General features: G+C 51.4%; 1 protein-coding gene across 1 annotated transcript in view; it reads right to left on the bottom strand.

The window, feature by feature from the left end:
• Positions 1-716: 716 nt before the first annotated feature.
• The window catches only part of Zbtb40 (zinc finger and BTB domain containing 40), a 66,676-nt gene continuing 52,507 nt past the window's right edge, over positions 717-14,885 (bottom strand). The window contains exons 12-18 of the mRNA XM_051171973.1: positions 14,511-14,717; positions 11,112-11,276; positions 7,730-7,944; positions 6,734-6,896; positions 6,032-6,118; positions 2,657-2,883; positions 717-1,185 (exon numbers count right to left, since the gene is read on the bottom strand). Of these exons, the coding sequence (XP_051027930.1) occupies positions 991-1,185; positions 2,657-2,883; positions 6,032-6,118; positions 6,734-6,896; positions 7,730-7,944; positions 11,112-11,276; positions 14,511-14,717 (1,259 nt within the window). The 3' untranslated portion in view covers positions 717-990. The remainder of the gene's footprint in view (positions 1,186-2,656; positions 2,884-6,031; positions 6,119-6,733; positions 6,897-7,729; positions 7,945-11,111; positions 11,277-14,510; positions 14,718-14,885) is intronic.

Raw genomic sequence — 14,885 nt, forward strand, 5'->3', positions numbered from 1 at the left:
AATTACCAGATTGTATTTCAGGAACTGAAGATAAAAGGCTATGTGACACTCAGACTTGATAGAAGCATGGGTCTGTGGTAAGCATGCGGCCAGGGGGAGCCCAGGGAACAGGCCGTGCACCAGGCATGTGGGCCAGCGACAGGAGAAGCAGGGGCCACCTTGGATGCTTCTAATCCATCACGTGCAGGCACAGGCTCCCCAGAAGCTGGTTCATCAGGCTATCACATGCTATGGAGGAAGCCAGCAAGGGGTCTCCAGGCCAAGGAGACATTTCAGCCTTGATTAGTAGAAGGCGTGGAAGGCCGGAGGACCACAGAGAAGCTCTGATAAGGAATGCAGTGATGGCCACCCAGGAAGGCAGACAGCTGGCTGGCCTCACAGGAAGCCACCCCCAGAGGCAATGCTCCAAAGCTTTGTTTTGGGGAAGGCAGAGCAGGCGGGATCAGGATTGGCAATGAGGGCTTCCTGCACTGTTAACATTGCTGCCTCTTTTACAGCCTCCAAGGGGCATATGACTGAGGGGAGGACGGGAAAGAACAGGGTGCCAAGCTGGGGTCCCTGGAGGCTGTGTAGGTGCTTCATAGGCAGAGGCACTGGTGGTGTCTGCAGACCCTCTGTTGGCTCAGACTCAAGTAGCTCCCTGCTCCTGAGGGCAGCCCGCATGCTGTATCTCCTTGGCTACCTTGGCCACCAGCTTCCATCCACTACTCCTTCAGACTCTGATTTCAGAAGCCAGATATCCCTGGGGATAGGTGGAATCCAGGCCTGAGCTGTGTCCTGGAGGACTGAGGCTGTCTGCCATGCAGGGTGACAGTGCTGGTGTCAGTGTGGCCGGCTCAGACACTGGATCCTTGGAAAACAACAAAGCCTCTGTTTTTCGAGTGAGAGCACCAGGGTAAAGCTGGGCCAAGCAGCTAGGGGTAGAGGCAGGCGGGCCATGAGCGTTCTCTCTGGTACAGTACAGGCCCACTCTACTGGAGGAGCAGCCACTTACTTGGCCTCACCACAGATCAGGGTGACAGTACCATCCAGCAAATCCTCCACAGTCACTGCCACAAGCTCAGAGCTGTTCTGAGAGGTCTGTGACTCTGGTAAGGTTACAAACACTTGTGAGCCAGCAAGCTGCGTCTCCTCCAAAGTGATCACCTGCTCAGCCGGGGCCGCTGCCTCTGGAGCTTGGATCACCTGAAAGGAAAGACAGGAAGGCTGCTCCGGGCAGTGTCCACAGTGAGCTCCCCAGAATTTACATGGCTCCCATTGCACGCTGTAATGATGATATTTATGTTTTCACCTGAGGAGAGCAATTACTTACACCTAATGGGAAGAGGGAAGCTTCATAGACCAGCGATGCAAAAGAGAGGCAGGCAGACAATTTAAATAACTCTGTGCACTAAATTGCTATAATTTCGCTCAGTACGCCACCTCGGGGAGCATGGACTCTGTGATTACACCCCAGTGAACACTGGCGCAGCGGCTTACATTGGCTTCTGCTGTCTCCAGGATGGCATTGCAGAGTAAGAAACAGGAGTGAGCTACGAAGAGTTGGGCCCCTTGGAGGCTCAACCGTGGCTTCTCCCACTCACTTCACTCATTTGGCTCAGTGGCTGAGGGGTCAGATATAGGCTACTGTCCTCTCTACAAGCCACAGCTGCTCCTACAAGCCTACACACTCTATTAACAATGGCCTTCTCAGCTTTCTGTGGTTCAGGCTGCATCTCCAAGCTGATACTTCTGACAGCTCAATGCTTTGACATTTTTAAGGCAGCATGTCCTATGTGGAAAGCATAGCCACCTGGCTCCTGAGGAATGGCCAGGGGAGGAGAGTGGGCACTGAGGAGGGAAGTGGGCTCAGCTCTGTGACAGGGTTGTGGGGATAACAGCGGCGACCAGTCACCAGGTATCTGGCATAGTAGTACTGCAGTAAACTAAACTGTAAGTAAACTGCCTTTCTTTCTTTGAGGACCACAGTCCTCTCCAACCTGCGAGATACTTTGTCAAGAAGCCTTGTTTCTAGACAAGAGCAGAGCAGAGTAGCTTTGGGTGGGATGACAAGTGGGAGTGCGCATCTGACTTACCTCGCTCCCCAGAGACCACAAAACCAGACTGGCTTACACCTGAGCAGTGTGACAGCTAGACAGAACCCTCCACTGTCCACCCAACCTCCCAGGAAGAATTGACAGCAGCCAGAAGCTGCTTCCTCTGGAGAAGATCAGAGTGGAAGGCAGCAGGGAAACAGGCAGGCTCAAGCTTGGCCTTCTTGCATCAAGAGGCAGGCTTTTCACCAGGTAAGTGAAGGCACAGGCATGGGCAGATGTGGACTGCATCCAGCCAGAGGGTTTACCCATGGCCCTTGCCCAAAAGAGCACAGCCATCTTTCTTCAGGGCTTCCTGACAACCCTCCACATCCCATAATGCTTCTCAGAAGGTGTGAAATGTGTGGGCTGGAAGGAGAAACTGGTGTTCGCTTCAGCAAATTCCTGTTCCAGGTTCTCTCTACCTTGAGACCACCAACAGCATAGAGTTTCCTGTAGCCCAGAGATGCTGAGATCAGGAGCGCATAATGCAAGAATGGGACTAGATGTCAGCATCGAGTGGCCTAGAGAGGGCCCCAGAGCCTTGTGCTTACATCCTGTGTATCCAATGGACCAAGACTTACCTGTACCACGCGAGAAGTGGCTGCCTGGGTCTCCGTGCCTGTGGCCTTTGGGTGCTCAGACTCCAAGTGGCCATCAAGCTGGGCCTGGGAGGTGAAGAGCTCACCACAGAGCTCACAGGGGAAGGTGCTCTCTGACTGCTTGAAGTGCTCTGTGGTGACATGGTGCTGTAGCGCTCCAGGGAAGCGGAAAGTGGCCGCACAGTACAAGCACCGGAATGGCTGCGACCCTGAAAGAGGAGGCAGAAGATATCATTTGGCTGCAGAGGAATGATGGCCCAGAGCAGGGAGAGAAAGGAAGGCACATTAAGGATGGGGGACTAGAGGCAGAGTGAGGGCTCATGGCCCCTGAAGCTCATATACCCTTTCTATGAAACTGCAGGTATAAAGCAGGCTTAGGGACCCTGAGGTCACAGTGCCACGTGCAGTAGATGTTGGCCAAATCACCCATGCTGACACCACTATTCACTAAATAGTGGACAGTCTGCCAATGGGACTGCATTTCCTTGATCCAGGAAGCACTTTTTCCATGTTGGGAACTGAACTTTCTAGGCAAGCATGTGCTAGCCAAGTAGCCTGCCAACCAGTAAGCTATAGTCTCGGCCTCACGAACCACACCTTAAGACTTCTGAACGGGATCAACGGCACCTGACTGCTGCAGGCTAGACTGTGATTGGGAGCCATTATCAACGATTGTGCATGCACAAACATGAAGGCTTGTAGAACATCAAGGCTTGCAGGACAGTCTACAGCTTAGGAGGACATCTCTAGACAGGATGGGGTACACTTTCTCTTCCCAGGGATTCAGTAGTCTAAATAGGAGAAGGGAAATGAAGTGTTGGCTACATTCCAAGACAAGAAACCAAAAGTGGCCCAGTTTTATAAGGTGTTCAGGAGACCAAACTGATGACTTCCTGTCCTTTAATGGAGCCCTGCAGCTTGTGCTGTACCAATGCTCTGACGGCAGAGTAACACTGGAAAAGGACCAAAGGCTACTCTGTGAAGCTCAAGTCTTCCCTTAATTTATTTTGTTTTCCTTTTTATGTGTGTACTTGAGTGATATGATAAAAATTAGTACCAATTATGACTAAATAATTAGAATATCCTACAAATTCTAATGATGAGAAAGCACAGCTTCATTGGCAGCACTTTTCCTTTATAATGGTTCTTTAAAAATGGTTTAATTCTGAGTGGCCCAGGTGGGAGTGAGCCTGGGATGAGATGACCCCATGGGGACACATAGCCCAGGTGGGGAGCAAGCCCCACCAGCCCCAGGCCAGACCACACCTGAGATGACCCCTGCCCAGTGCCATACTGCACAAGTGGGACAGTACTTTTGAGATCACTCCTGGGGTGATCCCAGATGCCACTAAGAGGAGCAAGTAAGTGGTAGAGAAATGGAAGAGAAAAAGAAACAGAAGAATGTAGTCACGATAAAGAAAGGCAAAGCTGGAGACTTGAGAGTAGTGAGAAACAGCCTGATGTAGCTGGTGATGCCAACTGGGACCATGGTGGTGTCCTGGCTATGCTGCTACTGAGGGCCACATCTGGGTCTATGGCCCTGTAGCAGCACGAGTCTACTGCCACCGAAGGCCAGGCCAACATCCCTGGTCTGGACAGCCACCCAGAGCCATGTTGATGTCTGAGGGCTTCACCCCTTGCCTAGGAATCCTGGAAGAGCTATCCCTGGGGGGCGTGAAAGCAGATCTGATCTCACCCCTAGCCAGCTGCAGTACTCAGGAAAGTGCAGCACATCATCCAGGAAGCACAGTAGAGCTGGCCCTGGCTGCAGGAGTTGTAAGTGAGCTGGCCCAGAGAGTACAAGTGTGGGAGAACTGTTTCTGCCACTCATCCCCGCATGCAGTAGCATGGATGAGGGAAAGATGGCCCCCCCATGCCCCGGCACCCCTCGCCACCTGCAACAGACAAGAGACCCGGTCCCGGGCCCAGGAGAGCAGGCTCTGCACCTTGCCTGGGCAGCACAGTAGAGCTGACACTGCAGGTGGTAGGTGGGGGTGGAGGGGTGGGAGTGTGTAGTTGAGCCAGACCCAAGGGTGTGAGTGTGGGAGGGCTGGGCCTGCCACTTGTCTGCTGTATGGTGATGTGGGAAAGGGAGGGTTCCCCATCCCTCTCTCTCTTTGACACCTATGGCAGGCAGGAGAGCTGGTCCTAAGGTCACCAGATCTAGAGAGCAGGCCCTGTACCTCACCTGGGCAACACAATAGAGCTGGCCCTGGATATGGGGGTTGCAGGTAAGCTGATCCTGAGGACACAAATGCAGGAGAGCTGGCCCTGTCTCCTGTGCAGTGGCCTGGGAGAAGAAGAGATGTCCTCCCCCATCCTTGCCCCTTGCCATCTGCAGTGGGCAAGTGAACTGGCCTCTGGGTCATAAGACCTGAAGAGCTAGCCCTGTCTTAGCACCACAACGAGGGAGAGATTCCCCACTACCACCACCTATGGCAGGCAGGAGAGTGGCCTCAGGGTCATGAGAGTGGGAGAACTGGCCCTGTTCCTCAATGGCTGCAACACTTGGGAGAACAGGGCCTGGTTGCAGAGAATAGGGTGGGGGCGTGGGGGGTGTTGCAGGTGAGCCATCCCTGAGGGCATAAGAGTGGGAGAGGTTACCCTGCCCCTTGCTGGCTGAGGCACTGGTTGGGCCAGGTGGAACAAGGCAGGAGCGCTCACCCCAACGGTATGGGTTTGGGAGAGCTGGCAGGCTCAGTTACCTCTCAGGCCCAGATCCAGGGCTTTGAATTGTACTGCTCCAATATCTACCCCAACTAGGAACTGCTGGAGCATGTGAAGGGGCTGGTCCTACAGATGCAAAACTACAGGATCTCCATGACACAGGGCAACAACAGGATATCCGAGAGGAGTCCCAGTAAGGTTCCAGTACTGATAGCATAGCAGAAGCCAGGGGCCTCGAAATGCACCAATGACTCACTGCAATAAACATTTGCAAGCAAAGAAGTGTGGACAAAAGGGTAAACTGTGGAATACACTGTGACACACTAAAGCTTCCACAATGAGATTTTTTTTTTCTCTTGGGGGGAGGGTGCAAGAGTAGAGGACAGGCACAAGGGGAGGGGGTGATAAGTGGTTTTGGGGTGCATGATGTGAAACTCACAAAGAACCAATAATAAGTTAAGAAAAAGAACAATTTATATTTGATGTAATACAGCACTGGCATGGCCATCACACAGGGCTACTTACAAGGACCAGGCGTGAGGTTTTCATGGCTACATGTGATGTGCCATTTTCCAGATGAAATGGAGGCATGTCAGTAAAGAGATTTATGCTGGGCTGTAGAGCTGTGAACGGTGGAACCAACAGTCACACCCACCGTTGAGCTCAGGGGCATGCAGAACGGCCACTGACCTGAATGCTGGCATTTGACGTGAACCTGCAGCAGAGCTGGTGTGGGGAAGAGCTCCTTACACTGGTCACACTCATGGAACTTCAGATCTGTGAGTGTAAAAGGAAAGAAGTAGCGGGAAGGACAAAGGGATGGCTCTTGTACAGCTGGAGGGGAACCAGGCTGGGTGGAGCAAGGGCCTGTGTTCCACACAGCATCTGCCACATGTTAGAAACCTGTGCCTGGGGAGAGCGGTATAATCTACTGGGAAAGAGCACTGATGTGGCCCACACTGTGTGGATATGAAGGGGGTTGAGAATTAAATGGCAGAATACACAAGAGTGCTTGGATGGTGCCCTGCACATAGGAAATGCTCTGTAACTGACAGCTGCTGTGATTATCCCCAAATGTACCTGCAAGGGAGGTATTAATAACTTCCATTCTGAAGAGACGAAAACAGACTCAAAAGACATGTCACCTGCCAAGGTCATGCAGCTGCCAAGTGCTAGAGCCATGACTCCCACCCAGACCCCTCCACCCTGAAACTGACGCCCTTTCCAGATGCTGGCTGGCTTTTCTGAGGGCTTTGGAGCTTACACTGCTCTTTGCTAATGACTGCCACTTAAACTACTGTTCCTGATGGACAGGGTGGCCTCCTCTGGTGTGCTAGGGCACAGCAAAGGCAGTCACCACAGTGTCTGGGCAGAGCTGCACCCCAGCTTCACCTGCGTGCTCTGCTTTCATGTGCTTCTTGTGTTCCATGGTGTTGGGAAAGGTCTTGTCACAGGAGCTGCACTGCAGTGATGAGAACTTCGGTGACCGATGGTTCTGAGCAGCAAACACATCTGGGTGGTGTGTCCGATTGTGGTACCACAAACCAGACAATTGCTGCAAGGCATTTAGCAAATGTTAGGTTCTAGAAAGTTCCAGCAGTGGTAGAAAGTTCTGAGACAAGCTCTTAGGTCTAGAATAATGCCGAATGCTGGAGGCTGGAGTTAGTGGAGAGGCCACTACAGGCAGAGCTCGGTGGACCCTTCAGTAAGCTCACTCACACAAGCTTAGGAGGAGATGGAAGGATTTTCCCAGTGAGGCAGACTACAGGGGCTTACAGATTCACCCAGGGCCATAGGAGCAAATGGCCTGGCCCACTGGAGCACGTATATGTTCTATATATTGGGCTGGACTTCAGTGCTGCTGAGGGCCAGGGTGTGGAGAGTAGCCTGCTGGGACAGACCCAGAAGCTGCATCCCTCTCTGTCCCCCACATGGAAAGTGCACTGGGATCATCTCTTTACAAGTCTTGGTCTCCTAGGGATCACACCCAGCCTTACCCTCATCACAGCCCTTCCCTGAGAGGCAAACAACAACCCTGCATGCAGTTTTACTGGTCTTGTTCTTCATGCCTAGAGTCAACTGTCCATAGAAGGTAAGCACCCAGAGAGAAAACAAACACTCACACACAATGAGGCTGTAACCCTCTGCCAGCTAACACTTCCCCTCAGCTCACTCTCACCAGGACTCCCCAGGGAATGTCTGCTGCAGATGTAACCCAGGACCTCATGGATGCTTACTGTGTATTCACCAAGATACACCCTCAGCCCATACTTTCTCAGAGTCAAATTATCTGTCACATCCTGGAGACAAGCTTGGACAACATGCAGGTAACAAACGCCAGTGGGGAGTAAGGCAGAGATGGGGCATGTTCCTAGTGGCAAGGGTCACCTGATAGGCCTTGTTGCAGATCCCACAGCTAAAGGGCTTCCCTCCAACGTGGGTCACCATGTGCCGCTCCAGCATGGAAGGGGCGCTGAAGATCTTCCCACATGTGGGGCAGGGGTGGTACTCCTTGGAGTGCACCTCGTGGATGTGCTTGCGGTGATCCTGCAGCGTGGAGAAGCTCATCCTGCATTTCTTACAATCATAAGGATCTTCTATGTCTGCTTTCAGGCAGGGCATCCACAGGGAGGAAGGGGCAGAAGGAGACAATAGACAAACAGCAGTCAGTGCCATGTCCCATCTCATACAGCAAGATGGAAGGCTGTTCAGATTTCCTATGGGCCATAGTCCAAGGACTCCAAGCCAGTGTGGCAGCCATCTGGCTCTACGCCCTATGCCCAAGGAAGCAGGGGTTGTCCAAGCCTTTAGATCCATTGTCTATGCAGCATCAAACTGCTCACCTCCACCCCTGGCTTCCCGTCTCACATGTCAAACTCTGCTCTACAGGGAATATCATGCTTGCTCCTCCTGTCTGTGGTGACATGTCTGTGTCTTTCACATCCCTGCAGACCTACTCAACACACTCCCTAGAGTATTTGTGTCTCCTGCCAGTGGCCATAGGAGCACATTTCTTTGGTCCCCACTTGATGCTGAACAGTGACGTCTTTGCATAGACTCTTGGTGAACATTGGGCAGGTGTGCTCAGGTATCTAATGTTGTTAGCTCAATCACAGCCCAGCGGAGGAGGCTCTACTGTGAGTCTTTTGGGTTTTTGTTGTTGTTGTTGTTGTTGTTGTTTGTTTGTTTGTTTTGTTTGAGACAGGGTTTCTCTGTGTAGCCCTGGCTGTCCTGGACTTGCCTTGTAGACCAGGCTGGGCTCGAAATCATAGTGATCCACCTGCCTCTGCCTCCCAAGTGCTGGGATTAAAGGTATGCCCAGCTCTCCTGTGAGTCTTATTTTTTTTTTAAAGATTTATTTATTTATTATTATGTATACAGCGCTCTGCCTGCATGTACATCTGCAGGCAGAGGAGAACATCAGATCACATTATAGATGGTTGTGAGCCACCATGTGGTTGCTGGGAATTGAACTCAGGACCTCTGGAAGAGCAGACAGGGCTCTTAACCGCTGAGCCATCACTCCAGCCCCGTGAGTCTTATTTTAAGATTAGAAAAATCAAGGTTTAGAGAGCAGCCAATACCTTGTCCAAGGATCTAATTGAAAAGTGGTCTCACCTATACACCCATGGACATGCCAACTCCTCAGTAGGATCTCAAAAATAAGAACGACTGCTGATGGACACCTTTGCCATCTAGATGACAGAAAACATCAGCCTTTCTCATAACGCAACTGAAAGCAAAATATGTTAATAATGAAGTCCTCTGCCCATAAGAAGTGTCCAAAGCATAACACCTGTGTGTATAGTGACTGTTTAAGTCTCATGAATCCTGCCCGGAAGCAGCCTTCAGACTCATTGGCTAGTTTCTCCATGGAAATTCCAGGTTCACACTGTCTTTTAAGACACTTTGACACAGTTTCTATGAACAATGCTATGGTCAGGTAAAAGCAGGGCCTGAGTGAATGGTTCGCTTTAGGATATGCCAGCATGCTCTAGGGTATGCCAGTTGCCTGCAGGCCCTAGGGTATGCTGGTGGGCTCTAGGGTATGCCAGACTAAGCCTAAAGATTAAGTGTTCCCCTTTTCTGATACCCCTACGGCTGGGAAAAGAAAATTAAAGCAGATCATCATTTCCTGAGGTCCAGAAGATGTCACAACTATTGCATTGGCTCTGAGCCAAACCCCACTCATCTGGGGTCCATTGTGACTAGAGTTTTAGACAGCCTTGTCAACTCCTTGAGGGACATGACCCAGGAGTGCTACCACATGCTGGGCACATAGGAGCTCTGATAGTCTTTGCTGGGTGGCTGACAAGAAATGTAGACATGTTTGGAGAGAGCACACACTGTGTGACACTGTGCCTACAGCTAGAAACTGGTATGAGAAAGAAAGTAGGAGAAGGGGATGGGAACAATGTACCTGGCATGCAAGAAACACACGCTCTGAGGGTGACATTTAGCACCCCACACGGCTCTGCTTATCACCAATAATACCAATCCCTGGCATGTACTGAGCATTTCTGTGTCAGGCAAGGAATTTAGTGCTTTCCATGTGCTATCCCTGTGGTGGTTTGACGAGAATGGCCCCCTTAGGCTCATACATTTGGCTATTTGGTCATGAGGGAGTGGCACTGTTTGAACAGGACTTGAAGGTGTGGCCTTGTTGGAGAAAGTGTGTCACTGAGGGGTGGGCTTTGGTAGGCTTCAAATGCTCAAACCAAATTCAGTGTCTCTCTCTGTCTGGTGCCTGCAGATCCAGACGCAGAATTCTCAGTTCCTCTCCAGCACCAATGTATGTCTGCTTGCACATCGCCACGCTTCCCTCCATGATGATAATATACTAATAAATCCCTGAAACCGTAAGCCAAGCTCCATTTAATGCTTTCCTTTATGTGAGTTGCTGTGCTCATGGTGTCTTTTCACAATGCTAGAACACTGCCCAAGACAATGCCATTTAGCTTTTCCAACAAGCCAAGGTGGTGGCATCACTATTAGCATTTATTCCAGTTTGAAAGGGGCAGAAGAGGCTTAGTAGGGCAAAGGAACTCGTTTAAGATCTCAAGGAAAGTGTGTGGAAAGATCAAAATTCAAGTCTAAGCTCACATGACTTGCAGAGCACGAGCCCTCAGTCTACTTGCTGCATTGTGCTGGTTACCCTTTGCTATTCCAGTGTATTGCTACAGCAAGGGAGGAGGAGGGAAATGCCAGGGGCCAGCCACCCAATAGTGCTTCATTGTGTGTGTGTGTGTGTGTGTGTCCATCGACATTGTGAGAAAGGCAGGCAGCTGGGGCAGCCCTAAATAACTCTGTGAAACACCATGACACTCGGATGGGAAACGCCGGGCAGGAGTTTGGAGGGAACATGGCAGCAGTGCCTAGCACAATGAACATTAACTCAGGGAGGGGTGGGCTGGCTTCTTTAGAAAAAGCAGTGATGAAAACAGGATGAGTGTGGAGAGGGCAAGGGTGGGAAATGGAAGCTGGATGGGCTGATGGAATTGCCCCGGTGTCCTGTGACCTGACAAAGACACTTTCCTTCAGTATAGTTTGCTTTTACCAGGCAAACTCTGCGAGGTAAGCTAAAGAGACAAGGAGACAGGAAGAGACTCTACGTAAGGGACACTGGGGGACTCGGAGTTTTACAGAACTGAGAGGAGAGGGCCCAGAACGGGGCCCAGCTCTGGTAAAGTGATAGCTGTTATGAATGTTGTAGGCCTCCTCAGTGCCAAGTGTGGCCTGTGGTGCCTGACATGGCAACTACAGTACATACTGTGAAAGGTGTGCAGGTGGATAGAGAGGCCATTGGCTTGCCGAAAGCCCTTTCCACAGTCCCTGCAGACATATGGCTTGTCCCCCGTGTGGGTCCTCACATGCCGAGACAGCTCAATAGACTGGGCGAACACAGCGTCACAGTACTGGCATGCGTACATCTTGCCTGCAAATGCATGGGAGTGTGTGAGAACAAGCACTGAACACAACAGCACTCTGCAAACAGCCAGCTCTAAAGCACACACCAGAAAAGTGTCACTGCCAGGTGACACTACCTCAGGCAATGCGGGGTAAGTCTGCAGCACCTCATCAAACACATGTACCCCCCAAACACAGCCCATCACACAGTGGGCGAGCACAACTGGATGGGAACAGAGCACCTGTCTCCAAGAGAACCTGTCTGTTAATCAGGCTTCCACACCGAGGAAGAGCCCACTCCACTTCCAGCAACAGAAAGGCCCTTCTGTCCAGTAATGAGAATTAGACCTTGCAAAACACAGTGTGTTCTCCTTGCTGGGGCTGTGGGAGACCCTGTCTCATAGCAGAATAAAACAAATAACCACCAAATCCCTAGGATGGGCCCCTACTACTGCAAAGGTGAGCTGGTTTCTGTGACCCACTGCAGTCGGTGCGCAGTTCTTGATTCCTTCACTTCCCCATGTGCCTGAGAGCATAACCAGACTTAGAAAACAGGTAATGAGCAAGCCTGGAGAACTGGCACCTGCCCCCAGGCCCCAGCTCCTCCCAGGCCAGGAAGCAGTCATTGGGCAGGAGGGTTCCAGAATGGCAGGCCCAGTGCTAGGTCCCACTTTAGCTAAGCAAGTAGCCCCATTTCCATTTTTACTGACTGGGCTTTATTTTTTATTTTTTATTTTCGAGACAGGGTTTCTCTGTGTAGCCTTGGCTGTCCTGGACTCGCTTTGTAGACCAGGCTGGCCTTGAACTCACAGTGATCCACCTGCCTCTGCCTCCCCAGTGCTCGGATTAAAGGCGTGCACCACCACACCCGGCTCTGGCTGGGCTTTAAAGTAAGATTTTGTATATGCGCACACACACACACACACACACACACACACACACACACACACACACACACACACACACAATAGTGTGAATCCCAGCCTGTCATCTCTCTGTTCCAATTCTGTGGTGGCAGTGGCTTGTCATAGCAAGAACCTGTTACTGTCACTTTATTAGACACTGCTGTGGCTGAATCTAGCATCTGGTGATGACAGACTGTGCTATGCTATCAAGGTGGCCTAGAGGAATCCCAGATACAGGGAGGGCAGAGTCCAAGGAGGAGGGCTGCAAGTGGTGCAGAGGCTGCAGCGATGAGGCCCAGAGTCAAGGCAGTATCTAGAAGCTGCACATGCCACAAACTGAGTCAGGGTACCAAACTCCGATCAATTCATCCCAGATGAAACCTTGATTTTAGCTTTTAAGATCCTTTTAAACTTTTAGTGAGCTGGTGTGGTGGCACATACCTTTAGTCCCAGCACTCAAGAGGCAGAGGCAGGCAGATCTCTGAGTTCGAGGCCAGCCTGGTCTCCATAGTGAGTTCCATGACAGCCAGGACTACACAGAGAAACCCTGTCTTAGAAAAACCAAAAACAAATCACTACCATCAACAAAAGCTTCTAACTCCCTAGTGGTAACAACAGATATTCTTTTTTTTTTCTGAGACAGGGTTTCTCTGTGTAGCCTTGGCTGTCCTGGATTCACTTTGTAGACCAGGCTGGCCTCAAACTCACAGTGATCCGCCGGCCTCTGCCTCCCGAGTGCTGGGATTAAAGGCGTGCGCCACCACGCCTGGCCTCATATATTCTTTTAAGCTATCATTTTTTGGTAATTCAGGAGAACAGAAGAGAAAACCAAAGTCTTTTCCTTGGCTTCTCAGGAAACCCCGCCTCACGTCACCTCACGATCCTGCTTCCAGCTCTCTGGGGTCCATCTGAAGCTCGTTTGCACTGAGGAGGGCTGTGGCTCTTCTTCCAGATGTCCCTCTGGCTGGATTGCTCTTATCTCTGAGGTCATCCCTGATGGTGTGAACAGCACCCCCAGCCCTGTCCATGCCCCATTGCTCCCCAGCCTTAGTTCCACTACAGCAATAACTTCCCTCTCCATCCATCACACATTTGCTGTCTATCTTGCCCACTGTAATGTAAGTGTCACACAGATAGGGCAAGCGTGTTCACAATCATTTATGTCTGGAACAGCACTCAAGAGTCCATTCACCAGCAAGTGTTTCCTTCTTCCTTCTCTTTGGTAAGTTTTAGGTTTCTCTGTGTAGCTCTGACTATCCTGGAACTCACTCAATAGACCAGGCTGGCCTCAAACCCAGATAGCCACCTGCCTCTGCATTCTGAGTGCTAGGATCAGAGATGTACACTCTAGCCACCACCACCTGGCAAGCGTTTCTTGAGGGCTTTCTACTGCCTGAAAGGCTGGCAGCTCCATCTTCACAGAGCCTCTAATGGGGCACTACCCACAGGTGAACGAGCTGAGGTGCAGATGCCCATCACATAATAAGCAGTGAAGAAAGTTAAGGAAACAGGCTGAGGGCAGTTCCCACTGAGGAAGCCAAAAACCATCCTAAGAAGGTATGCCTAGAGCAGGGTAGAGGGGCAGAGACCTTTGTAGGGAGGAGCCCCAAAGAACACACGCAGGAGTCCTGGAGGAAGTGTCTGCTGGGCCTGAGGCCTGACAAGGAAACCAGCATGTGCAGAAGAATGCAGGTGAACAGGAGCGATGAGAGCAGGCATCAGAGTGGAGTCAGGGACGAAACTATGGTTGGCCTGGCAGGCTATCAGGACTCAGATTCCCCACTGCAGATGAAAAGCCACTGCAGTGTTGAGGCAGAGTGTCTTGCCAAGGTTTTGCTTTAAAAGTAAAGGGGAATGCTGAGACAAAGAGGCTGCAAGGCCACTAAAACCACCCAGACAAGGTGACGGGGGCATGGCTACTCACACCTAGGAGCTCCAAGCCCTTCTCCTGACCAGTCACCAGGCTGGTTCCCACCTTGCTCCCCTTCACCACCCTGGGATGCACTGATAGTGATCCACCTGCCCCTCCCCAGCCCTCAGGCCAGCAGCTACAGGGGCACAAGGCTTCCAGGCTGGTCACCTGGCACTCGGCACAGCCACAGAAGTGCTCCATCAGCTCTTTCTCCTGCTTCAACTCTACTGCAGGTGCAAACAGTCACGCTGCACATAAACTCTGAGCACAAAGTCCTAATGCTGCTCTAGCCAATTCTTCAGAAGGCCTCATGGAAAGCTTCCTACATCCTGTGCAAACATGGTCACTTCTGCCTATACTTCCCTCTCTAGTGTGCTTGCCTAAGGTCAAATGGGTTTCAGCTCCCCCAGTGTCACTCTGCAGGAAAAGGAAGGGTGCCCCTCACCTTCTGAGTGCTTCTTCTTGGTGTGGTAAGCCAGGGCTGAGGCCTGCGTGAAGGTCATGAGGCAGTGCTTGCACATGAATGGGCGGTCCCCGGTGTGAAGGCGCAGGTGGTTCTTTAGGGTAGAGTTGGCTGCAAACTTTGCTCCACATTCGTCACAGGAGAAAGGTTTCTCGTCAAAGTGCTCCGTCAGCTTGTGGTACTGCATGCCTATGTAGGGGTAGCAGGCGCAGAAGAGACATCAATAGTCATGTTAGGAATCAGCAGGAGGATGTCCAAACAACTTGCACTCTCACCAAAGCAGGCCAGGCCACCCTAGCCTCAGCATCCCTGCCATGCCACTCACATGCCCATAGTTCATGCCCTGCTCCCCATCAT

Source organism: Acomys russatus, chromosome 29, assembly GCF_903995435.1.
Source record: "Acomys russatus chromosome 29, mAcoRus1.1, whole genome shotgun sequence".
Classification (NCBI taxonomy): domain Eukaryota; kingdom Metazoa; phylum Chordata; class Mammalia; order Rodentia; family Muridae; genus Acomys; species Acomys russatus.